The sequence below is a fragment of the Pleurodeles waltl genome, chromosome 5 (assembly GCF_031143425.1).
Source record: "Pleurodeles waltl isolate 20211129_DDA chromosome 5, aPleWal1.hap1.20221129, whole genome shotgun sequence".
Lineage (NCBI taxonomy): Eukaryota > Metazoa > Chordata > Amphibia > Caudata > Salamandridae > Pleurodeles > Pleurodeles waltl.
In genome coordinates, this window is record NC_090444.1 from 1,867,633,822 (window position 1) to 1,867,658,818 (window position 24,997).

The 24,997-nt window shown below is 51.3% G+C and overlaps 1 protein-coding gene across 2 annotated transcripts in view; it reads right to left on the reverse strand.

The window, feature by feature from the left end:
• Positions 1–24,997, reverse strand: part of LOC138296905 (phosphofurin acidic cluster sorting protein 2-like) — a 617,149-nt gene that overhangs the window by 141,811 nt on the left and 450,341 nt on the right. For both annotated transcript variants that reach the window (XM_069236419.1, XM_069236418.1), the window contains exon 16: positions 6,558–6,712. In XM_069236419.1, the coding sequence (XP_069092520.1) occupies positions 6,558–6,712 (155 nt within the window). The remainder of the gene's footprint in view (positions 1–6,557; positions 6,713–24,997) is intronic.

Below are 24,997 nucleotides of genomic sequence, written 5' to 3' on the forward strand. Positions count from 1 at the left end.
AGAGAGCAAACAAAGCACCAGAGGAAGCGCAGAAACAGCGACTCCAGAGACAGCGGGAAAACAAGGGACAGAGAGCAAACAAAGCACCAGAGGAAGTGCAGAAACAGCGACTCCAGAGAGAGCAGGAAAACAAGGGACAGAGAGCAAGCACTGCACCAGAGGAAGTGCAGAAACAGTGACTCCAGAGACAGCAGAAAAACAAGGGACAGAGGGCAAACAAAGCACCAGAGGAAGTGCAGAAACAGCGACTCCAGGAACAGTAGGAAAACCAGGGACAGAGAGCAAACAAAGCACCAGAGGAAGTGCAGAAACAGCGACTCCAGAGACAGCAGGAAAACAAGGGACAGAGAACAAAGAAAGCACCAGAGGAAGTGCAGAAACAGCGACTCCAGAGACAGCGGGAAAACAAGGAACAGAAAGCAAACAAAGCACCAGAGGAAGTGCAGAAACAGTGACTCCAGAGAGAGGAGGAAAACAAGGGACAGAGAACAAAGAAAGCACCAGAAGAAGTGCTGAAACAGCAACTCCAGGGACAGCAGGAAAACAGGGAAAAGAGATCAAACAAAGCACCAAAGGAAGTGCAGAAACAGCAACTCCAGAGACATCGGGAAAACAGGGGACAGAGATCAAACAAAGCACCAGAGGAAGTGCAGAAACAGTGACTCCAGAGACAGCAGGAAAATAAGGGACAGACAGCAAGCACTGCACCAGAGGAAGTGCAGAAACAGCGACTCCAGAGACAGCAGACAAACAAGGGACAGAGAGCAAACAAAGCACCAGAGTTAGTGCAGAAACATCGACTCCAGAGACAGCAGGAAAACAAGGGACAGAGAGCAAACAAAGCACCAGAGGAAGTGCAGAAACAGCGACTCCAGAGACAGCAGGAAAACAAGGGACGGAGAAAAAAGAAAGCACCAGAGGAAGTGCGGAAACAGCGACTCCAGAGACAGCGGGAAAACAAGGAACAGAAAGCAAACAAAGCACCAGAGGAAGTGCAGAAACAGCGACTCCAGAGACAGTGGGAAAACCAGGAACAGAGAGCAAGCACTGCACGAGAGGAAGTGCAGAAACAGTGACCACAGAGACAGCAGGAAAACAAGGGACAGAGAGCAAACAAAGCACCAGAGGAAGTGCAGAAACAGTGACTCCAGAGAGAGGAGGAAAACAAGGGACAGAGAACAAAGAAAGCACCAGAGGAAGTGCAGAAACAGCGACTCCTGGGACAGCGGGAAAACATGGAACAGAGAGCAAACAAATCACCAGAGGAAGTGCAGAAACAGCGACTCCAGAGACAGCGGGAAAACAGGGGACAGAGAGCAAACAAAGCACCAGAGGAAGTGCAGAAACAGTGACTCCAGAGACAGCGGGAAAACAAGGGACAGACAGCAAGCACTGCACCAGAGGAAGTGCAGAAACAGCGACTCCAGAGACAGCAGACAAACAAGGGACAGAGAGCAAACAAAGCACCAGAGTTAGTGCAGAAACATCGACTCCAGAGACAGCAGGAAAACAAGGGACGGAGAGCAAACAAAGCACCAGAAGAAGAGCAGAAACAGCGACTCCAGAGACAGCGGGTAAACAAGGAACAGAGAGCAAACAAAGCACCAGAGTAAGTGCAGAAACAGCGACTCCAGAGACAGCCGGAAAACATGGAACAGGGAGCAAACAAATCACCAGAGGAAGTGCAGAAACAGCGACTCCAGAGACAGGGGGAAAACAGGGGACAGAGAGCAAACAAAGCACCAGAGGAAGTGCAGAAACAGCGACTCCAGAGACAGGGGAAAAACAGGGGACAGAGAGCAAACAAAGCACCAGAGGAAGTGCAGAAACAGCGACTCCAGAGACAGCGGGAAAACATGGAACAGAGAGCAAAGAAAGCACCAGAGGTAGTTCAGAACAGCGACTCCAGAGACAGCAGGAAAACACGGAACAGAGATCAAACAAAACACCAGAGTTAGTGCAGGAACATCGACTCCAGAGACAGCGGGAAAACAAGGAGCAGAGAGCAAACAAAGCACCAGAAGAAGTGCAGAAACATCGACTCCAAAGACAGCGGCAAAACAAGGGACAGAGAGCAAACAAAGCACCAGAGGTAGTGCAGAAACAGCGACTCCAGAGACAGCGGGAAAACAAGGGACAGAGAGCAAACAAAGCACCAGAGGAAGTGCAGAAACAGCGACTCCAGAGAGAGCAGGAAAACAAGGGACAGAGAGCAAGCACTGCACCAGAGGAAGTGCAGAAACAGTGACTCCAGAGACAGCAGAAAAACAAGGGACAGAGAGCAAACAAAGCACCAGAGGAAGTGCAGAAACAGCGACTCCAGGAACAGCAGGAAAACCAGGGACAGAGAGCAAACAAAGCACCAGAGGAAGTGCAGAAACAGCAACTCCAGAGACAGCAGGAAAACAGGGAAAAGAGATCAAACAAAGCACCAAAGGAAGTGCAGAACCAGCAACTCCAGAGACATCGGGAAAACAGGGGACAGAGATCAAACAAAGCACCAGAGTAAGTGCAGAAACAGTGACTCCAGAGACAGCAGGAAAATAAGGGACAGACAGCAAGCACTGCACCAGAGGAAGTGCAGAAACAGCGACTCCAGAGACAGCAGACAAACAAGGGACAGAGAGCAAACAAAGCACCAGAGTTAGTGCAGAAACATCGACTCCAGAGACAGCAGGAAAACAAGGGACAGAGAGCAAACAAAGCACCAGAGGAAGTGCAGAAACAGCGACTCCAGAGACAGCAGGAAAACAAGGGACGGAGAAAAAAGAAAGCACCAGAGGAAGTGCGGAAACAGCGACTCCAGAGACAGCGGGAAAACAAGGAACAGAAAGCAAACAAAGCACCAGAGGAAGTGCAGAAACAGCGACTCTGTCGCTATGTCTCTGGAGAAACAGCGACTCCAGAGACAGTGGGAAAACCAGGAACAGAGAGCAAGCACTGCACCAGAGGAAGTGCAGAAACAGTGACTCCAGAGACAGCAGGAAAACAAGGGACAGAGAGCAAACAAAGCACCAGAGGAAGTGCAGAAACAGTGACTCCAGAGAGAGGAGGAAAACAAGGGACAGAGAACAAAGAAAGCACCAGAGGAAGTGCAGAAACAGCGACTCCTGGGACAGCGGGAAAACATGGAACAGAGAGCAAACAAATCACCAGAGGAAGTGCAGAAACAGCGACTCCAGAGACAGCAGGAAAACAAGGAACAGAGAGCAAACAAAGCACCAGAGGAAGTGCAGAAACAGCGACTCCAGAGGCAGCAGGATAACAAGGGACGGAGAGCAAACAAAGCACCAGAAGAAGAGCAGAAACAGCGACTCCAGAGACAGCGGGTAAACAAGGAACAGAGAGCAAACAAAGCACCAGAGTAAGTGCAGAAACAGCGACTCCAGAGACAGCAGGAAAACAGGGGACAGAGAGCAAACAAAGCACCAGAGGAAGTGCAGAAACACCGACTCCAGAGACAGACGGAAAACATGGAACAGAGAGCAAACAGCACCAGAGGAAGTGCAGAAACAGCGACTCCAGAGACAGCGGGAAAACAAGGGAGAGAGCAAACAAAGCACCAGAGGAAGTGCAGAAACTGCTACTCCAGAGACAGTAGGAAAACAAGGGGCAGAGAACAAAGAAAGCACCAGAGGAAGTGCAGAAACAGCGACTCCAGAGACAGCAGGAAAACAAGGAGCAGAAAGCATACAAAGCACCAGAGGAAGTGCATAAACAGTGACTCCAGAGACAGCAGAAAAACATGGAACAGAGAACAAAGAAAGCACCAGAGAAAGTGCAGAAACAGTGACTCCAGAGACAGCAGGAAAACAAGGAGCAGAGAGTAAACAAAGCACCAGAGGAAGTGCAGAAACAGCGACTCCAGGGACAGCAGGAAAACAAGGGACAGAGAGCAAACAAAGCACCAGAGGAAGTGCAGAAACAGCGACTCCAGAGACAGCGGGAAAACAAGGGACAGAGAGCAAACAAAGCACCAGAGGAAATGCGGAAAACGCGACTCCAGAGACAAAGGGAAAACATGGCGCAGAGAGCAAACAAAGCACCAGAGGCGGGGCAGAAACAGCGACTCCAGAGACATAGGGAAAACATGGAGCAGAGACCAAACAAAGCACCAGAGGAAGCGCAGAAACAGCGTCTCCAGTGACAGCAGGAAAACAGGTAACAGAGAGCAAACAAAGCACCAGAGGAAGCGCAGAAACAGTGACTCCAGAGACAGCGGGAAAACATGGAGCAGAGAGCAAACAAAGCACCAGAGGAAGCGCAGAAACAGCCACTCCAGAGACAGTGGGAAAGCAAGGGACAGAGATCAAACAAAGCACCAGAGGAAGTGCAGAAACAGCGACTCCAGAGACATCGGGAAAACAAGGGACAGAGAGCAAACAAAGCACCAGAGGAAGTGCAGAAACAGTGACTCCAGAGACAGCAGAAAAACATGGAGGAGAGAGCAAACAAAGCACCAGAGGAAGTGCAGAACCAGCGACTCCAGAGACAGCGGGAAAACAAGGAACAGAGCAAACAAAGCACCAGAGGAAGTGCAGAAACAGCGACTCCAGATACAGCAGGAAAACATGGATCAGAGAGCAAACAAAGCACCAGAGGAAGCACAGAAACAGCGACTCCAGGAACAGCAGAAAAACATGGAACAGAGAACAAAGAAAGCACCAGAAGAAGTGCACAAACAGCGACTCCAGAGACAGCTGTAAATCCTGTTTGCCCCATCCTACCCTTCTCTCACTGCCTGTGTTGTTCCCCATCCTACCCTTCTCTCACTGTCTGTGGTGTTGCTTGCCCCACCCTACCCTTCTCTCACTGTCTGTGTTGTTGCTTGCCCCATCCTACCCTTCTCTCACTGTCTGTGTTGTTGCTTGTCCCACCCTACCCTTTTCTCACTGTCCGTGTTGTTGCTTGCCCCACCCTACCCTTCTCTCACTGCCCGTGTTGTTGCTTGCCCCATCTTACCCTTCTCTCACTGTCTGTGTTGTTGCTTGCCCAATCTTACCCTTCTCTCACTGTTTGTGTTGTTGCTTGCTCCATCTTACCCTTCTCTCACTGTCTGTGTTGTTACTTGCCCCATCCTACCCCTCTCACTGTCTGTGTTGTTGCTTGTCCCATCCTACCCCTCTCACTGTCTGTGTTGTTGCTTGCCCCACCCTACCCTTCTCTCACTGCCTGTGTTGTTCCCCATCCTACCCATCTCTCACCGTCTGTGTTGTTGTTTGCCCCATCCTACCCTCTATCACTGTCTGTGTTGTTGCTTACCCCACCCTACCCTTCTCTCACTGTCTGTGTTGTTGCTTGCCCCACCCTACCCTTCTCTCACTGTCCGTGATGTTGCTTGCCACACCCTACCCTTCTCTCACTGTCTGTGTTGTTGCTTGCCCCATCCTACCCTTCTCTCACTGTCTGTGTTGTTGCTTGCCCCATCCTACCCTTCTCTCACTGTCTGTGTTGTTGCTCGCTCCATTTTACCCCTCTCACTATCTGTGTTGTTGCTTACCCAACCCTACCCTTCTCTCACTGTCTGTGTTGTTGCTTGCCCCATCCTACCCTTCTCTCACTGTCTGTGTTGTTGCTTGCCCCACCCTACCCTTCTCTCACTGTCCGTGTTGTTGCTTGCCCTACCCTATCCTTCTCTCGCTCTCTGTGTTGTTGCATGCCCTACCCTATCCTTCTCTCGCTCTCCGTGTTGTTGCTTGCCCAATCCTACCCGTCTCACTGTCTGTGTTGTTCCCCGTCCTACCCTCTGTCACTGTCTGTGTAGTCACCTGCCCCAGCCTGCCACCTCCCACCCTCCATCTAGTCAGCTGCCCCCTCCTGCCCTCCATGTTGTTGCTTGACCCCCTCCTCCCTCTTCTCTCCTTGCTGTGGCTTGACTCCCTCCTCTGTCTGTGTTGCCCCCTCCCCACCAGTTATAATAAAAAATGGGCTATGGTGTGGCCAGTGCTGGCTATATCATAACACTTTTTTATGCTGTCAGCCATGAACAGTCTGTTGTCATTGCTTTCTCCCAACCCTCCCCTCATTGTTGCTTGCCCCTACCCACCCGGCAAAACAAAAAAAAGCAAAATGATTCCGTTTCTCCCACATCCTCTGCGTAGCGCACCTCCCTCTATGATGTTCTCCCTCCAACAATAAATAAGAGTGCCATGAAGCAGCTAGTGCTAGCTGGCTTACAGCTCTCTTTGTTTTTCCTTTTGCTCACGTTGCTGTATAAAATGGCTAAAAAATATTGGAAAAGCCAGTAGCTCTCTCAGAGGTGGAACCTACTAGCTTTGCCAATGGTTGATTTTCTTTCTACCCCTCTTGCTATCTCTCTTCTATCGCTGATATTCTCTCTGTCCCTCTTCCTGTTGTGTGTCTCTTTCGCTCTACATTTCTTTCTGCCTCTCCCGTTTGTTCTATTTTTTTCTGCTGATCTTTCTCTCTCCCCTGCCCTCTTTCTCTCTTCCCCTCTCCCTCCTCGTCTCTCTCTCTCTCCTGCCCTCTCTGTCTGCCTCTCTTCTCAGTGCGACACTTAAGATGTGTACCGGACTCTTTAACCAGCCATCGCTCACCCAGCGGAAGGATCAGGAAGCGGAGGTGGTTCAACCAGTCTGGTGTTTTGCTGGCCAGCTGATCCACGAAGAAGCGCAGGATGACGCTCAGAAAGGCCTGGTCCCCAGCAACGACCACCTTGACTGGCGGGGGCATCTGCGAGTTACAGTTACAGCTGGCAAAGGAAGATGGAACACTGATGAGAAGGCAGTGCCACAAGTCCGTCCAGTTATCCAACTGTCCCCCACTTCCCTCTGTCACACCTATCCCAGGTGGACCCAGCGGATTGGGTTATAAGGTATTACGTCAGACCTCGATGACACCGCTACGAGGCACATCTCTGGACTTGGTGTCACAGACAGTTATATGTCACTGATGAACAAGTTACTTACCTACAGTAACACTCTTTCTGATAGTGACGCTATCCAGCCACAGTTTACCCACCTTTTGAATGTTGCCCTGGCCTCAGATTGGATGCAGAAACATTTCTGCAGTACGACTGCACACCAGTAAGTGGCACCATGCAGCTCCGCACTGATTCTGTTCCGCTCCGGAAATGACACGTGTGGCCTTTATAGGTGGCACTCCTGTGCGCCGACCACGGTTGCTTTCCAGGCTGTCCATGGCCCCAGAGGCAGAACTCCAAAAGTAAACTGGTAGAGAGTCTGCTGATTCCTAGACTTAAGATCTTATTAATGGACAGAGTCCAACCACAGAATGGGACGAATGAAGGGTTGGGAGGAATCTGCAGCTAGATGGGGTCTCTTTACCAGAAGGAGCATTACCAAACATAAGTACCCTTTTCTTCTGATAGAGGCTTCTAGCACAAGATTCCCCACCATTTGAATAGATAACAAAGCAGTACCTATTTGGAGGTGGGACTGTGGAAGGACTCAAACCAAAAAAGTCCGGGATGACAGAGCAGGCGAAATGCCGCTCTCTGCAAACCTGACCATACAGATAATAGAGCTTCATTAACATATGGAGGGACACCCACGTAGCCTCCAGGCAAATGTCTAGGACAGGGAAATTCCAACGCGCATAAGTGCTGACATTACAAATAGATCGAGCATTGGGTTCTCCCCATTCGCAGAAAAAAAACTTACGCCACCTGTGGGTGTAACTGTCACTCGTGATCTGCTAGGCAACACGGCTTAGCTTGCCTGCCATGGCATCCAATGATCGAATGATCCTGCCAGGTGGTTGTAGGAGGCTGGCCTGGCTTATAGTGGGTACCTTGTGGTACTTACACCTTGTGACAGGTCCACTTATCCCTTATTAGTGGATTAGTAGCCTTCTAGCAGCTTAGGCTGAACTAGGAGACATGCAAAGCTCCTACTATACTACTTATAACATATAGCACTATATCATAAGAATCACAATACTCAGAGTTACTCAAAATAAAGGTACTTTATTTTAGTGACAATGTGCCAAAAATATCTCAGAGGATATACTCCCTTAGGAGGTAAGTAAAATACACAAAATATACACACAAACCAAAATCAGGTAAGTAAACAGTTAGAAAAGTAGTGCAAACACTGTAGAATACAATAGGATGCAATAGGCCTAGGGGCAACACAAACCATATACTCTGAAAGTGGAATACGAACCACAAAGGGACCCCAGGCCTAGTGTAGTGTGTAGAGGGTCACTGGTAGTGTCAGAAAACACTAAGGGTGTCCAAGATACCCCACCCAAGACCCTGAAAAGTAGGAGTAAAGTTACCCTACTTCCCCAGAAACACACTAAAGTCGTGATAGGAGATTCTGCAAAGACAACAACTGACTGCAAAGCACTGAAGGCGGATTCCTGGACCTGAGGACCTGTAAAGGAAGGGGACCAAGTCCTAGAGTCACAAAAGTGTCCGGGGGGGGGGGAGGAGCCCACTAAACCCCGGATGAAGGTGCAAAAGGGCTTCCTCCGGGTGAAAGAAGCCAAGGATTCTGCAACAACGGAAGGTGCCTGGAACTTCTCCTTTGGTCAGAAGATGTCCCACAGAATGCTGGAGGATGAAGAGTTGTTTCCACGCAGAAAGAACGCAAACAAGCCTTGCTAGCTGCAAAGGTCGCAGTTGAAGAAAAAGGGTGCTGCCCGGGCCCAGGAAGGACCAGGAGGTCGCCACTTGGACGAGGAGACAGACGGGGCGCTCAGCAACACAGAGAGCCCACGCAGAAGCAGGCAGCACCCGCAGAAGCACTTGAACAGGGGTTCAAGAAATCTGAGCACGGCGGTCGTCTCAGCACTACAAAGGAGGGTCCCACGAAGCCGGAGATCAACTCAGCGAGTTGAGCAATGCAGGACGGAGTGCTGGGGACCTGGGCTGTGCTTTGTACAAAGGAATCCTTGCAAGAGTGCACATAAGCCCTAGCAGCTTCAGTTCACGCAGTACACAGGATTACTGTCTGGCGTGGGGAGGCAAGGACTTACCTCCACCAAATTTGGACAGAAGGACCACTGGACTGTCAGGGTCACTTGGATCCAGCTCCTGTGTTCCAGGGACCACGCTCGTCACGATGAGAGGGGACCCAGAGGACCGGTGAAGCAGAAGTTTGGTGCCTGCAGTAGCAGGGGGAAGATTCCGTCGACCCACAGGAGATTTCTTCTTGGCTTCCAGTGCAGGGTGAAGGCAGACAGCCGTCAGAGCATGCACCACCAGGAAACAGTTGAGAAAGCGAGCAGGATTAGGCGCTACAGTGTCGCTGGTAGTCTTCTTGCTACTTTGTTGCAGTTTTGCAGGCGTCCTGGAGCACTCAGCGGTCGATCCTTGGCAGAAGTCGAAGAGGGAGATGCAAAGGAACTCTGGTGAGCTCTTGCATTCGTTATCTGAAGAGAAGCCCACAGGAGAGACCCTAAATAGCCCTCAGAGGAGGATTGTCTACCTAACCAGGTAACAGCCTATCAGGAGGGGTCTCTGACGTCACCTGCTGGCACTGGCCACTCAGAGGTTTCCATTGTGCCCTCACACCTATGCATTCAAGATGGCAGAGGTCTGGGACACACTGGAGGAGCTCTGGGCACCACCCCTGGGGTGGTGATGGACAGGGGAGTGGTCACTCCCCTTTCCTTTGGCCAGTTTCGCGCCAGAGCAGGGGCTGGGGGATCCCTGAACTGGTGTAGACTGGCTTATACAAGGAGGGCACCTTCAAAGCATTTCCAGAGGCTGGGGGAGGCTACTCCTCCTCAGCCCTTCACACCTATTTCCAAAGGGAGAGGGTGTAACACCCTCTCTCAGAGGAAATTCTTTGTTCTGCCTTCCTGGGACTGGGCTGCCCAGACCCCAGGAGGGCAGAAGCCTATCTGTGGGTTGGCAGCAGCGGTAGCTGCAGTGAAAACCCCAGAGTGCTGGTTTGGCATTACCTGGGGCCCATGCTGGAGCCCCGGGGATGCATTGGACTGGCACCCCAATACCAGATTTGGCATGGGGGGACAATTCCATGATCTTAGACATGTTACATGGCCATATTCGGAGTTACCATTGTGAAGCTACATATAGGTATTGACCTATATGTAGTGCACACGTGTAATGGTGTCCCCGCACTCACAAAGTCCAGGGAAATTGCCCTGAACAATGTGGGGGCACCTTGGCTAGTGCCAGGGTGCCCTCACACTTAGTAACTTTGCACCTAACCTTCACTAAGTGAGGGTTAGACATATAGGTGACTTATAAGTTACTTAAGTGCAGTGTAAAATGGCTGTGAAATAACGTGGACGTTATTTCACTCAGGCTGCAGTGGCAGGCCTGTGTAAGAATTGTCAGAGCTCCCTATGGGTGGCAAAAGAAATGCTGCAGCCCATAGGGATCTCCTGGAACCCCAATACCCTGGGAACCTAGGTACCATATACTAGGGAATTATAAGGGTGTTCCAGTGTGCCAATTGGAATTGGTGAAAATGGTCACTAGCCTGCAGTGACAATTTTAAATGCAGAGAGAGCATAAGCACTGAGGTTCCGGCACCACACAGTGAACACACATTCAGGCCACAACTATGAGCACTGTGGTCCTGGCTAGCAGGATCCCAGTGAGACAGGCTAAAACAAACTGACACACAAGTAAAAATGGGGATACCATGCCAGGCAAGATGGTACTTTCCTACAGTGGTTCACCACCAGGAAGATCTCTTGGTGGGCCAGCCATTTCCAGAGGCCCAAGACATCCTGGCACATGGTCTGTAACCCCCACCACGCACCACTTGTTGCAGTACTACATGTGGTAGTGTTGTCTGTGAATACCTGTACAAGCCTCCCCTTGATGGATGAAAGGAAGGCTTTCAACACCAAGTGGATGGTCCTCAGCTGGAGAAGGTTGCTATGAAGCTGGGACTCCGCCGGAGACCAGAGGCCTCTGATCTCCACCTCTACTGGATGGCCAACCCAACACAAAAGCGATGCATCCGTCACCTCTGTCACCTCTTGACAGGGAAGGGAAAGGGGTCTCCTGCTCACCCAATTGTGGTCCAATAACTACCCCTGCAGATCTTCTGGAGTCCTCTCCGAAATTTGAACCTGGTCTGAGAGGTCCCCTTGATGTTGGGCCCATTGAGGCTTCAGATCCATTGGAGTACTCGTATGTGCCACCTGGAATGCTCGACCACCAGGATGCAGGAGGCCATCAGTCCCAGCAGCCTCAAAGTGGACATCACTGAAATCCAAGACCAAGAATGAAAGATCGGGATCATAGCCTGAATGTCCCAGGCTCTCCTATTCAGAGGAAAGGGAAGACACTGAATCGTGTCCAGAGTGGCTCTGACACAGGGAGGCATCTGATGTGACTTGGTCTCATTGATAGTGAACCCCAAAGATGACAAAAGGATTGAGTAGTCTTGAGGTGGATGATGACTTCATGGGGGGAGCCGCCTTCAGTAGACAGTCATCGAGGCAGAGAAAGACTGGGACCACTGACCTCTCAAGATGTGCTGCCACCATTGCCATACCTTTCATGAATACCCGAGGGGCTTGGTGAGCCCAAAGGGGAGCACAGAAAACTGAAAATGATCCTGTCCTACCACGAACTGCAGGTAGCGCCAGCGGCCTTGGAGTACAAGTATAACAAAATAGGTGGCCTGCAGGGCCAACGCCACTACTCAGTTTCAAAGGTCGAGGGCACACAAGACCTGGGCCAGAGTAAGCATCTTGAATGTCTCCTTCCAGAGGACAGCGTTGAAGGGGCACAGGCCTAAAATAGGACGAAGGCCTTGATTCTCCATGTGTACCAGAAAATAGCGGGAACAACAACCATGTCCTACTTCTGGCACCAGCACACTTTTGACAGCCCCATGGGCCAAGAGGACTTGCATTTCCTGCTGCAAAATGAAGAGCTGGTCCTCCGTCGTGGGGGCTCGGTGGAAGCTGCGCCAGAGAAGAGTGGAAGGGCAAGGCATATCCTCTGAGAAAGACCTGCAGGACCCACCTGCCGGAGGTCAGGGTTTGCCAAACTAAGAAGAATCGTTGGATTCTGCCTCCCACCGGATTAAGTAGCCCACTGACCTTGACCGCTGGAATGTTGGTCACTACGGTCCAACTGCGAAACTGCTGGGTACCTTGCTGAACAATGGTTAAATTGGGGAGAAAAGCGTAAATTTCATAGTGTTTCTTGCTCTCTAAGCGGCAGATTTAAGAGCCCCCAGCGCCTCCTTGCGCCACATTAGCATCATTTGTTTTGATGCTAATGTGGCCCAATGTGGCCGAATGAGGCCAAAATTGGCACGCCGAATTTACAAACTGGTGCAATGCATGCATAATGTTTGCAAAGGGGGCATTCCCCCGTTAACGGCACTGAGAAAATGGCTTAAAATAGATGTTACATGGCTTGGGAGGGGTATCCTCCCCAAGCCACTGGTATGCTTTTAAGGGCATATTTGGTTCCCTCTGTGCATAAACCAGTCTACACCGGTTCAGAGACCTCGAGTCCCTGCTCTGGCACATAACTGTACAATGGAAAGGGGAGTGGCCACTCTCCTGTCCATTACCACCCCAGGGGTGGTGCCCAGAGTTCCGCCAGAGGGTCCCTGGGTTCTGCCATCTTGAATCCAAGGTTGGCAGGGACCTCTGGGAGCATCTGAGTGGCCAGGCCAGGCAGATGATGTCAGAGCCCCCTCCTGATAGGTGATCACCTGGTTAGGTGACCAATCCCCCTTTCAGGGCTATTTAGGGTCTCTCTCTTGGGTGGGTTCTCAGATTAGGCTTGCAAGATTCCAGCAGGACTCCTCTGCAACCTTACTTCAACTTCTAGCCATTGGAACTGCGACTGGATCCTCCAAGAACTAAATCTGCATCCACGACGAAGACTCTGCTTGCAACATTGTTTCCATGGCTCCTTCCAGCTTCTGAAATATTTCCCCAGCTGTGCATCCTCTGAGGGCGGCAAGTCTTTAGTCTTCACAAGAAGGAAGAAGGGATCTCCAGAGTCACTTCCCTGCATCCGCAGGCACCAACTGCAACAACGACTGGCTGCGTGGATCTCCACTCATCCTGAGCTGCAGGAGTAGTCCTCTTGGTCCTCTCTGCCAGCTGTCCAACTTTTAAGTCCTTGCCTTCCCATGCAGGACAGTACCCCGTGCACCGCATCTCTTGCAGCTGCCAAGGCTTGTTTGCATCTCCTACAAAGAATCTTCAGGCTCCATGTAGCCCCAGCCCGCAGCACTACTTCCTGCAATGCACAGCACTCTGCGCGCTTCTCTTGGGGCGTGGGACCCTTATCCAGTTGTGCTGCGTGGGCTCCTCTGTGGCTTCCTCATCCAGTGGGGCTCCTGTGGGTCTTCCTCTTCTTCTGTGAACTCTCTGCCTTGCGGAGGGTCTCCCTTGGACTCACCAAGTGGGTTGAGTTCTCCAGTACCTTGTTGGTCCCCGGCAGCTCAGTTTTTGCTTCATCGTGACTTTTGCCTTTGCCAAGGCTTGTTGGTGGCTTTTCCACGCCACTGACCGACTGCAATCTTACATGAGGCGTGGGATGTCGACTGCATCCTCCAGGAACTCTTGAACTGCTCCAGGGCTGCATCCTTGACCGTCTTCGTCCTACCGTCGACCGACTCCTGCATCCACAGCTGGGTGGGTAGTAGCTCCTACTCCTCCTGGACTCTGCTATGACATCTGGACTTGGTCCCCTTCTTCCACAGGTCTTCCTCTTCAGGAATCCACTGCTGGTTTCTTGCAGTCTTGTTAGGGTGTTGCATTTTTTTCCTTTTGGGTGGTTTGGATAAAATCTAGTAAGTTACGCCTTTCCTCCTGGTCGCTAGGGGGCACTGTGGTACTTATCTTTGGGGTTTCCTAGTACCACCAGCTGCCCTCTATACATTCCACTTACCTAGTTGGGGGTCCTGTGTTCACATTCCATTTTTTTAGTATATGGCGGGGCAGGCTGAGCAATACCACTGACCTGGTCAGTGCACTGTTCTGCCTCCCGTGGCTCCATCTTGCAAGTAGAGCCCTTTCCCTGGCTCCTCTGAACTCCTGACCCCTGTCAGGAGTTCGAGGCCCTCCTCCACCACAAGGCTTCTGCCTGCGCCTCATCCCTGATGTCTAGTGGGAGAACTCTGCTATCCCACTAGGCTACGTTCTGCCTCTCTCCTCCTTTGCTCTCTGCTCTGCTTCACTACTGTCCGTTAGTGCTCCTTTGCTTCTCGCTACTCTCTTTGTCGTTTCTCTCTCACTCTGCTCTATCTCTCTCACTTTCGCTCTTCCTCCTCTCCCTTCCCCACCTCCCTACTTAAGGGTGGCCGCTGTGCGGCCACGCCGCACCAAAGGCAAGTCTGTTTGCGCCCGCCCGCACCATGGACCGCGCCCAATGCCAGAACCCCTGGCTCTCGCCCCCCCCACCGCTGCCACGCATGTCTTCACTACAACGCCGCCAACCTCCGTGCTCTCAACACCGGCAGCTCTCCCGCCTGCCTTCAAGCCTCACCGCAGACCACCCGCAGACCCTTCTCCTGCCGGAACTGCACCATCACCAGCCTCCACGCCAACGACCCACCCACCAAGGCAGGACGCAACCATCTCAGATGTATCCTTTGCAACACCCGCTCCGACCACAAGCACGCAGTAGAGCTATGGAATCTACTTGACTCAGCCTCCCCAGACGTCGCCTTCCTGACAGAGACCTGGATGAACCCCTCCTCAGTGCACGACATCGCCATAGCCATCCCGGACGGCTACAAGATCACAGGCAGGGACCGCTCCAACAAACCAGGAGGAGGCATCGCCATCATCCACAAGACACTGATGCAGCTGCCTGCAACTTCAGGCAATGGGTCGACACCTGTGCCAATACTCTTGCCCCAATCAAGAATCCCTCCAACAGATGCACCGACAGAAAGGTCTTCTGGTTTACTGCCGACCACCACGAATCTAAGCAAACCTGCCAAAGACTCGAAAGAAAGTGGCGCCAAGATCAGACTCTGTACAACCACACACCCTTCAAAAACGCCATCCGCAGACACCACCAACTCATCCGAGTTGCCAAGACAACCGCCTTCAAAGACCGAATCGACAACAACGCACACAGCCACAAAGAGCTCTGCAACGTCGTGAAGGATCCCTCCAACCCCAGCTCCAACACCAACGACATTCCACCATCCCAAGACCTCTGTGACTCCCTAGGTTCCTACTTCCACCAAAAGATTGCAGACATCCATGATAGCTTCAGCACCCAGACCCCCCCGGCAACCACCAACACCACAAATTCACTTCTGACCAACCTCCTGCTCTCCTGGACCCCCGTCAACGACACCATCAAAATCATGAACACCATCCACTCCGGCTCTCCATTTGACCCCTGCCCTCACCACATCCTCAACAAAGCAAGCTCCGTCATCGCACCCAAACTACGGAAGATCATCAACAGCTCCTTCGAGTCCGCCACCTTCCCGGAGAGCTGGAAACACGCTGAGATCAATGCCCTCCTCAAAAAACCCAAGGTGGACCCAAAGGCCCTCAAGAACTTCCGGCCTATCTCCCTGCTCCCCTTCCCGGCAAAAGTCATCAAGAAGGCTGTCAACAGACAACTAACCCGCTTCCTCGAGGAGAACTGCACCCTGGACCCTTCCCAATCTGGATTCCGCAGCAACCAAAGTACCGAAATCGCCCACATCTCCGCCACCGACGACATCAGAACCATACTGGACAACGGCTAAACTGAGGTCCTCATCCTCCTGGATCTCTCGGCCGCGTTCAACACTGTCTGCCACCACACCCTACCCTCACGCCTCTGCAATGCAGGAATCCGCGACAGAGCCCTGGACTGGTCACCTCCTATATCACCTGCAGAACACAGAGAGTCCGCCTCCCCCCATTCCGCTCAGTGGCCACTGAAATCATCTGAGGCGTACCCCAGGGCTCGTCCCTCAACCCAACCCTCTTCAACATCTACAAGGCCTCGCTCGCTAACATCGCCCAATGCCACAGCCTCAACATCATCTCATACGCTGACGGCACCCAGCTGATCCTCTCCGTTGCCAAGGACTCCGCCAAGACCATCCTCCACGAAGGAATGAAGGCCATTGCCGAATGGATGAAGAGCAGGTGCCTCAAACTCAATTCCGACAAGACGTAAGTTCTCATCTTCGTCTCCACCCCTTCCGCATGGGATGACTCCTGGTGGCCTGCCACTCTCGGAGCTGCTCCGACTCCCACTGACCACGCACGCAACCTAGGATTCATCTTGGACTCCTCATTATCCATGACCCAGCTAGTCAACGCCATCTCCTCCTCCTGCTTCAACGCCCTCTGCATGCTCCGAAAGATCTACAAATGGATACCCACTGAAACCAGAAGAACAGTCACCCAAGCCCTCGTAAGCAGCAAACTGGACTACGGCAATGCCCTCTACGCAGGAACCACAGCCAAACTCTAGAAGAGGTTGCAACGCATCCAGAACGCCTCTGTACGCCTCATCCTGGACATCCCCCACCACTGCCACATCACAGACCACATGAGAAACCTGCACTGGTTCCCAGTCAACAAGAGAATCACCTTCAAACTCCTCACCCATGCTCACAAAGCACTGCACAACACCGAACCAGAATACCTCAACAGACGGCTCACCTTCTACACCCCGACTCGGCATCTCCGCACCGCCGACCTCGCAACCGTCCCACGCGTCTGCAGAACTGCAACCGGCGGTAGATCATTCTCGCACCTAGCCGCCAAAACGTGGACCCCTCTTCCCACCCACCTGCGCCAGACTAAAGACCTCCTTACCTTCAGGAAACTTCTCAAGACCTGGCTGTTCGAGCGGTAGCAGCACCCCCCCCCCCTTTCCTCAGCGCCTTGAGACCCTCACGGGTGAGTAGTGCGCTTTACAAATTCCTTATTGATTGATGGATTGATTCCCCTTAGGGTCACTATTGTCTATCTGCATTTGCACTGTTTTCTATCACTTTCTATGCCTATTGCTGATAACTAGTATAGATATTTAGCGTGTTACTTACCTCCTATTAGAGGGTTGCCTCTCTAGTACTGTTTGGTATTGTGTCGCTAAAATAAAGTACCTTAATTTTTGGTAAGACTGAGGGGCTCATTCTGAGCCCGGCGGGCGGCGTGAGCCGCCCGCCTGGAGGGAGCCGCCAAATGACCGCACCGCGGTCAAAAGACCGCGGCGGCCATTCAGACATTTCCTCTGGGCCGGCGAGCGCTCTCCAAAAGAGCGCCCGCCGGCCCAGAGGAAATGCCCCTGCAACGAGGACGCCGGCTCAGAATTGAGCCGGCGTAGTTGCAGGGGTGCGACGGGTGCAGTTTGCCGGTTTGCCTTGTCTGACCGCGGCCGAACCGCCGCGGTCAGAATGCCCTGCGGGGCACCGCCGGTCTGTCGGCGGTGCTCCCACCGACCCTGGCCCCGGCGGTCAGAATGACCCCCTGAGTGTTTTATTTCATGTATGTAAGTGCTGTGTGACTACAGTGGCATTGCATGAGCTTTGCATGTCTCCTAGATAGGTCTTGGTTGCTCATCCACCGCTACCCCTAGAGAGCCTGGCTTCTAGACATTGCCTACACTACACTAATAGGGGATACCTGGACCTGGTATAAGGTGATAACACCATCGGTGCTCCCCACACGCCAGGCCAGCTTCCTACACACATGAATGATAAAGAACACACACAGGTCTTGTGACATGTTGTTTTGGTGTATTCCATACAATTATATCAAAATAAATAACTCGGAATACACATGGGTCTCGTTTTACGTTCCTTTGATGAATTCACTACAACTGTATCAGGATCACATTAAACAGACAGAAAATGATGCTTCTAACATAATGAGAAAAAAATGTGCTTCAGCAGCGCAATTGGTGAAAGCAGAATGATTCCTCAAGGTTGCTGTAACAGAACAGATTTGAAAAAATGCCCATCTATAGCAAACAAATTTGTAAGTCTCAACTGCACAGGAATGGCCACACTAGTGCCAATGGCTTACCAAATGGAATCGGTGGGGTCCAAGCCACAATGAATTGTGAATTTGGCTGCACCAAGGCAGTTTTGAATGGCCTGGGCAAGGAGAGGTCAGAGGACTCAGGGACACCAGGGAGGACTTGAGCCACTAAGTCCCAAAGGGTGTGGGAACAGCGCCCTAAAAGGCAGCTGGCATTTACTGAATGGATAACCAAGTTGGTGAAAGAGAAAAACTGTTTCCAAATAGTCTCCACATGTTTGAACTTGCTATCAAGGGATTAGTTGGAAAATGTTAGGGTTAGATCTGCTCATGGATGCCAGCACCACTAAACCTTTGGAGGAAGGGGTGCTGAGACAGGAACACATGGTTGCCAGGGGCAGGGGGATTGTGTCTTGCTCTCTGCCTGTTGACGGGGGTCCAGGACAAGGTTTGACCCAGGCCCAACTAAGTAGGATGTTTGTCCAGACCGGAGGACTCCCGCCAAAACACTAGTCTTTACCTCCACGGTGGGGAGCTAGAGGTCAATGACTTCATGACATAGGAAGTGGATTCTATGGTGGCTGGGCTAGGGGGTGAGAGAAGACCTGATTCAGGGGAAGTATTGAGGCCGCTCGCCTGCTGTAAGTTATCGTTCCAACTGTCGTCGTGATAGGGCTGAGCGAAGTCCTCACAAGCTTCATAATCGGTGTCTTAGTCTGTGCCAGACAATGAGTGCGAGGTGCGTGGTCTCCATTGTGGAGGCCGGAGATGAAGTGAAGGAAGCAGCATTAACGGTGCGTGGGAGGGACTTCAGGCAGATCGGGCCAGCATCGACTTGGAGAGTACTATACGTATCTCCACGTCTGGTGTCAATAAAGTCAGCACGGGCATCGAAGTGCCAGGAACCAGCATGGACCGCAGCACCGGAGCTGGAGCTGTTATGATGATCTCAGAGAGTCCCACTGGCACCAAGTGCGAACCCGCTGGAGGTACTCCAGATGGAAGGCGTCTCGGGTCCCGGGGACCAGAAGGCGAACCAGAGGGAGTTAGGAAGGATTCGAAGAGTAAGAGCATGGACTTGTGGAACTCTTCCATTTGTTTTGGAGTGGCGGGCGGCTCCTGAACTGTGGTTTGTATTGGAACCTGTTGCAAGATCAGCTTTGAAATCGACTCAGGGAGCGAGGTCAAGAGCCATGATGTTGACCCGTTCTTCTCAGGTGAATGGGAGTGCGAGAGGGGACTAAGAGGGTCATTCTGACCCTGGCGGCCGGTGGCCGCCAGGGCCACCGACCACGGGAGCACCGCCAACAGGCTGGCGGTGCTCCAACGAGCATTCTGACCGCGGCGGTTCAGCCGCGGTCAGAAGCGGAAAGTCAGCGGTCTCCCGCCGACTTTCCGCTGCTCGTGTGAATCCTCCATGGCTGTGGAGCGCGCTCCGCAGCCATGAGGATTCCGACCCCCCCTACCGCCATCCTGTTCATGGCGGGAAAGCCGCCATGAACAGGATGGCGGTAGGGGGGTCGCGGGGCCCCTGGGGGCCCCTGCCGTGCCCATGCCAATGGCATGGGCACGGCAGGGGCCCCCGTAAGAGGGCCCCGCAAAGTATTTCAGTGTCTGCCTTGCAGACACTGAAATACGCGATGGGTGCCACTGCACCCGTCGCACCTTCCCACTCCGCCGGCTCGATTACGAGCCGGCATCCTCGTGGGAAGGTCGTTTTCCCCTGGGCTGGCGGGCGGTTTTTCAGCAACCGCCCGCCAGCCCAGGGGAAAACTTGTAATACCCGCCACGGTCTTTTGACCGCGGCGCGGTATTTCGGATGGGGGAATTCTGGCGGGCGGCCTCCGCCGCCCGCCAACATTGGAATGACCCCCTAAGTCTCCCTTTGATTTTTTTATGTTTCTCCTTGGGCTTACCCGATGATATAGATCTTGACAAAGACCGGCCTCTGGAATGGGTTTGTCAACTCCTGAAGTGAGAACGGGACCTGGACCAAACTTTTGACTCTGACAGGTCTTGGTGAGGTGTCTTCTTGTGTTTGGCACTGTAGAGTTTCATCTCGTGGTACTGGATCAATCAATCAATCAATCAAACTGCATTTATAGAGCGCACAACTGCTTCTTAAAAAGCATCCGGGCACTAACCAGCAGATAGACTGACCTGAAAGAAGGGGGGCAGAAAGATCTAAGCTTCAGTAAAGAGGAAGATGTTTAAACGCTTTTTAAAAATGGCCTTCAAGGGACCCACACAAAGGCAAATGGGAAAAGCATTCCAAAGTTTAGTGGTCAGGAAAGAGAAAGATGGCCCTCCTTTTCTGGGTTTACTGATTTTTGGGACTTGCAGTAATGGAAGGTTATTTGATCGTAGAGATCTACATTGATGGTAAGGCTGGAGTCTTTTCCTTAAATAGGTGGGCCCATGCCCTGAAAAGGCTCTGAAAGCAAAGGTAAGAACTTTGAACTTGATGCGATTAGCAATCGGCAAACAGTGGAGGCATTTCAATGAGAGCGGAGTGATTGCCACCGAGGATTCTCAGCACCAGTCTTGCTGCGCCATTTGTACTAGCTGGAGTCTACGGGTCAGGAAAGCCGGGAGGCCCAATAAGGACTACTGGCACAGTCCCATCTGGACGTTACCATTGTATGTACAATTCTTTGCTACATGTTCTCCACAAACAGGTGAAGCATTTTCTTCAGCCATCTAAGCCGTGCAAAGCAAACAACAGACACCGCTTGGATGTGTGAGAAGGAGAGATTAGTAGCGAAAATATTTCTCAAGTTTCTGCAAGCGGGGGTGGGGGGGCGGGGGGATTAAGTTTCTCTGCCCACCACCTTCAAGGATCAGGTGGGCATTTTTGTCCAAAAAAACAAGGATTTCAGCTTTTCCCAGTTTAATTTGAGAACATTGTAATTCATGCACTGAGCAACTCCCTGCAGCCACTGCTTGAAGACAGTCAGGGTCTTCTCATTATGCTCCTGAACAGACAGCAGGAGAGAAGTGTTGTCAGCATACGATAGAGATTAAAAAGGGTGGGACTCAAAGCAAAACACAAGTTTAGGGGTGACTGTGAGAAGGGGGACATGAACCGACTGTATGCTATCTTCGAGAAATGATTTTCACCATGCTAAAGCCTAGTCCTGAATGCAGCCAATTTGATTCTCTCCAGAAGGGTAGAATGCGAGACCGTATCGAAGGCGGCAGAAAGGTCACGCGGGGCTGCCATGGCCGACCGTCCCACCTCAAATTTTCTTTGATAAATTCTGTGAGTTCCAGCAGAGCAGATTCAGTACTGAACATTATTTAACACAGGGTTGATGGTAGAAGGGACCAGCCTTATAAGTTGAGAAAGGCGCGGATCCTCAGGTGAGACAGACTTGCATTTCTCAAACTTTTTAAGAACATCATCCTCTGAGATGGAATCATAGATTAGGGATCGAAGACCCAGATTTGGCTCTACCCCCTTTTGAGCATTAAATATGGAGGCTGCGGGGAATTTCAGGTAAATATTCAGAATGTTCTCACAGAAAAACTGAGATGAGTTACTGAGAATCCTATAAAAGGATAAGTCTGTTTTCTGTGGACTCTGGAGAAAAATAGTGGACAATTTTGGCCATTTCATAAGTGAATATTAGAGGCTGTGGAAATTAGGGATGAGAAGTATTATTTTGGGGATTTGCAAATTGATTTACAAAATAGTTTCAGAGCAAATTTCTCTTTAACTTTTGCCTCAGAATTGCAAGATTTTCTACACTGATGCTCAAGAGTTTCACACTGGCTGTTTTCCTCCTTTAAGGACGAAGGTTGGGATCTTCTGGCGACAACCATCTTAAGCGGTGCAATGGAGTTAAGAGCATTCGTCAGCCATTTATTGAAATTCAGTACATGTGTACCTGGGGTGCTGGTAAAGAAGGGGTGCTGTGCTGTAACTGCTGATTAGAGAGGGAGTCAGATTTGACGCTCTAGAGAGCATCGGCCGCTTCCAGGCTTTCTTCTGCCAAGTCCTGCAGCCACACGAGGAGGGACTATAGAGTGATCTCAGAAGGTGGCCATGTCCGTGGGAGGCAACCGGAGATGGGGAGACTAGAAACCATGAGATACAGGAGGAGGCCAGCCTCAGGGAGAGCCATACTGCTAAGGCGAGGTTGAACTGAGAGGCAGGAGGCATTTGGGATCATCAATGTGCAGATGAAAACCACCTAGCGCACTGAGATTCGGAGAGCTGAGCAAGTGTATCAAGGCGCTGTAAGAGATTATTCTTCGGATAATCACAGGTCCTGGATATCAGAACTCCTGAGAAGGAGAACCAGGGAGTCAAATTGAAAGTAAAAATGATCCCCTCTATTTCCTGCCTCAATCAGTTTGGGAAAAGTGCGCACAATTGAGGCCCTGAAAGTTATAGCAACAGCACTGCCCGTTTTTCCCTCACAATTTACAAGATGGACCAGGAAGCCAGGGGGACTGCAAACGTAATATCCGATGCTGAGGTTTCAGTGAGGAACATGAAGCCCCAATTATCCTCTAACAAGAGATGAAACTCACCAGAAGAGTGCTTAGAAGTCATGTACAATTGATAAGCAGCATTAAATAGGAGCTGCTTTAGGGAGGGTTGAGAGGAGATTTATAGGAAAAGGCGTTGGAGTTGCTGTCAGCCCCAGAGGGCGGGTGCAGACCCACAATGTTGGGATTAAAGGGAGACCCCCAGCAGGAACAAGTAAACAGGGTATCCTTAAAGTATTCTAGAGGAGGTAGGTTGTGAGAGTAACAGGTGCTAGTATTTAATGGTATCAGCCATTCCCTGGAGTATCCCCTCACCTGGGGCGTTATCTTGGTGGTCGGCGGCAGGGCTGGCGTGAAGGGGGACAAAGGGGCCCCTGGTGTGCCCAAGTCAGCCAACCCCTCCAGCGCTAACCTCATTAAAGGGCGCCTCTGCGTTGCTAATCCCTCCAAAGGAGGGCACCCGCGCCTCAAAGCCAGACCCAGGGGAGAGCTCAAGAACCAGGACATAAAAAGCGAAAAACACAACCGAATTAAAGGAGCCTAATAAAAAAACAAAAAACACTCCCCACACTCCCCTACAAAAAAGAAACAGATTCTCACCAAAGGTCCGTTTCCACGTTCCGCACCCGCGGCACACGTGTCTTTTTATACTCAGCGTCTTTATACCGCAGCATGACTTGCATTTGTAAAGCGCATCTTAACCCAGAGGGTTTTTTGGCGCTGAACAACAAATGCTTACTGTTACCCAACTCAACAGTACTCATTTTATTGACCTCGGAAGGATGAAAGGCTGAGTGATTCTAAAAGTTCCACAGGCCTGCTGTGATAGTAACTATTAAAAAGAAAAGGACTTGTGCCAAAGGTCTGTTTCAAAGCCATGGCAGATGGCCTTCAGTATTACTGATGCTCAGTCACTTAAGCCCTTAGACCACTGACTCAGCCCCAGGCTCACAGGCACACCTGATGAGCTTCTGTCACAGGCATTTGTTTGTGACACTCCATACAGAACTTAAAACCTCTCATTTTTGGGAATTTTGGGACAGAAAATTCCTTCACATGGTGATGGATGTGCACCCCTCTCCTGTGAACCGCAACTATAATGTTGTCTGGATCTCTGATGATAATTTTTGTTGTCATGGGCGAACACGGACCATGCATGTGCAGCATTACACATGCCTGTCTCACATATTACAGTATTATTGGAACGGGAGGGTCACCAAAGCGCTACGATCGTAGTGATGAAAGGCTACTGCCTTTACCAGGGGTTAAGCACCACAAGTTTACATGGTGATGGGAGCATACCGTGCAGTGATCAGTCGGCGTGGATGGACCTTTTTACCTGCGGCAATGGAGTGAGGCCACCAGGCTCACTCGTTTGAGGTTCTGCTGTGTAGTTCTGTGCAGCATGTGTGTGCTACACATATGCTCAGTGTACGTGCGCCTGTAACTGGTACAATACTGTGCTGTGCAGTTTTTGTGTTATATGCATGTGCTGGGTGTGTGCAATACATGAAAGATTCTGGGTTACATTTTGGGAGACTGGAGGAACATGAGGAGAGAGAGGAATCGTCCCCTCCTTGACTGCTTTGTGTATTTCTGCATCCCTGTAATCTGGAGATACACACAGGAGAAGGGGGAGTCTCAAAGGGCGCTCTTTGATTCAGAGAGAAGTCACTAGGAAGAGGCAAGGCACATCCGAGGAAGGAGAGGGGGCTGATAGGACCACCATAAAGAGTAGGCGTTCCCAGCCCGGAGACTGCATCTGTTGACACCACCGGCTCTGGATGGGGGAGGGCCTCCTGCAACTCAGCTGGAATCCTTCATCTGCCAGTAAACGTCCTGGGTGGGTTCAACTGCATTACCCACATGTGCCGATGGCAATGAGGCACCAGTCGGATACACCAGGCCAGGAGACCACGAAGCCTCAGAATCGCCCGGCCCAGGACACAGGATTGAGCCTGAAACATCAGTATCGTATCTTGGAAGCCCAAGGATTGCTGTGGAATGGACATGCTTTGAAAGTTATGTGTCTAGAACAGCTGTTACAAAGCATGGGCTGCACCTCATCAGTACCAGTTTAACACCCAAATATAGAAGAAGCAACATAAAGTTGACCAGTCCAGTGTTGCAAAGGGCCTTCCATCGCGCGGCCACAAGCATTGCTGCATCTTTAGTAACTTTTGAACCGTTTGTGCTAGAAACAGTTTTTTTGTTGAAGTCTGCAGATTATGCGGCAGCAGACAGATTATGTGGCAAATACGACAAATCTACAACTGTGTGAAAACCGCTGCAGCCGCAAACTCGCATAATTCAGGTGGCCCTAGTCACAGGGAAGGGTTTCATGGTGACCTTGCTGGCTGCAGCCTGAGGCTTTCCAGCCCTGGCCGCTGCGGTGAAAAACAAGGGAGAATCACCTGGAGCAGATCTATGACACTGAGCGATGTGGCGACTTACCAGCGTTACCAAACATAGCTTTAGTGTCCATAGATGGCCACCGCAGTTCCAAGATCTTCAGTGCTTCATCTGAGGGCCGACTGCGATCTCAATCTGGAGCAGAGCGATAGAGAAAAGACTCCTGCCTGGAGTATGGTCCCAAATTTGTCCT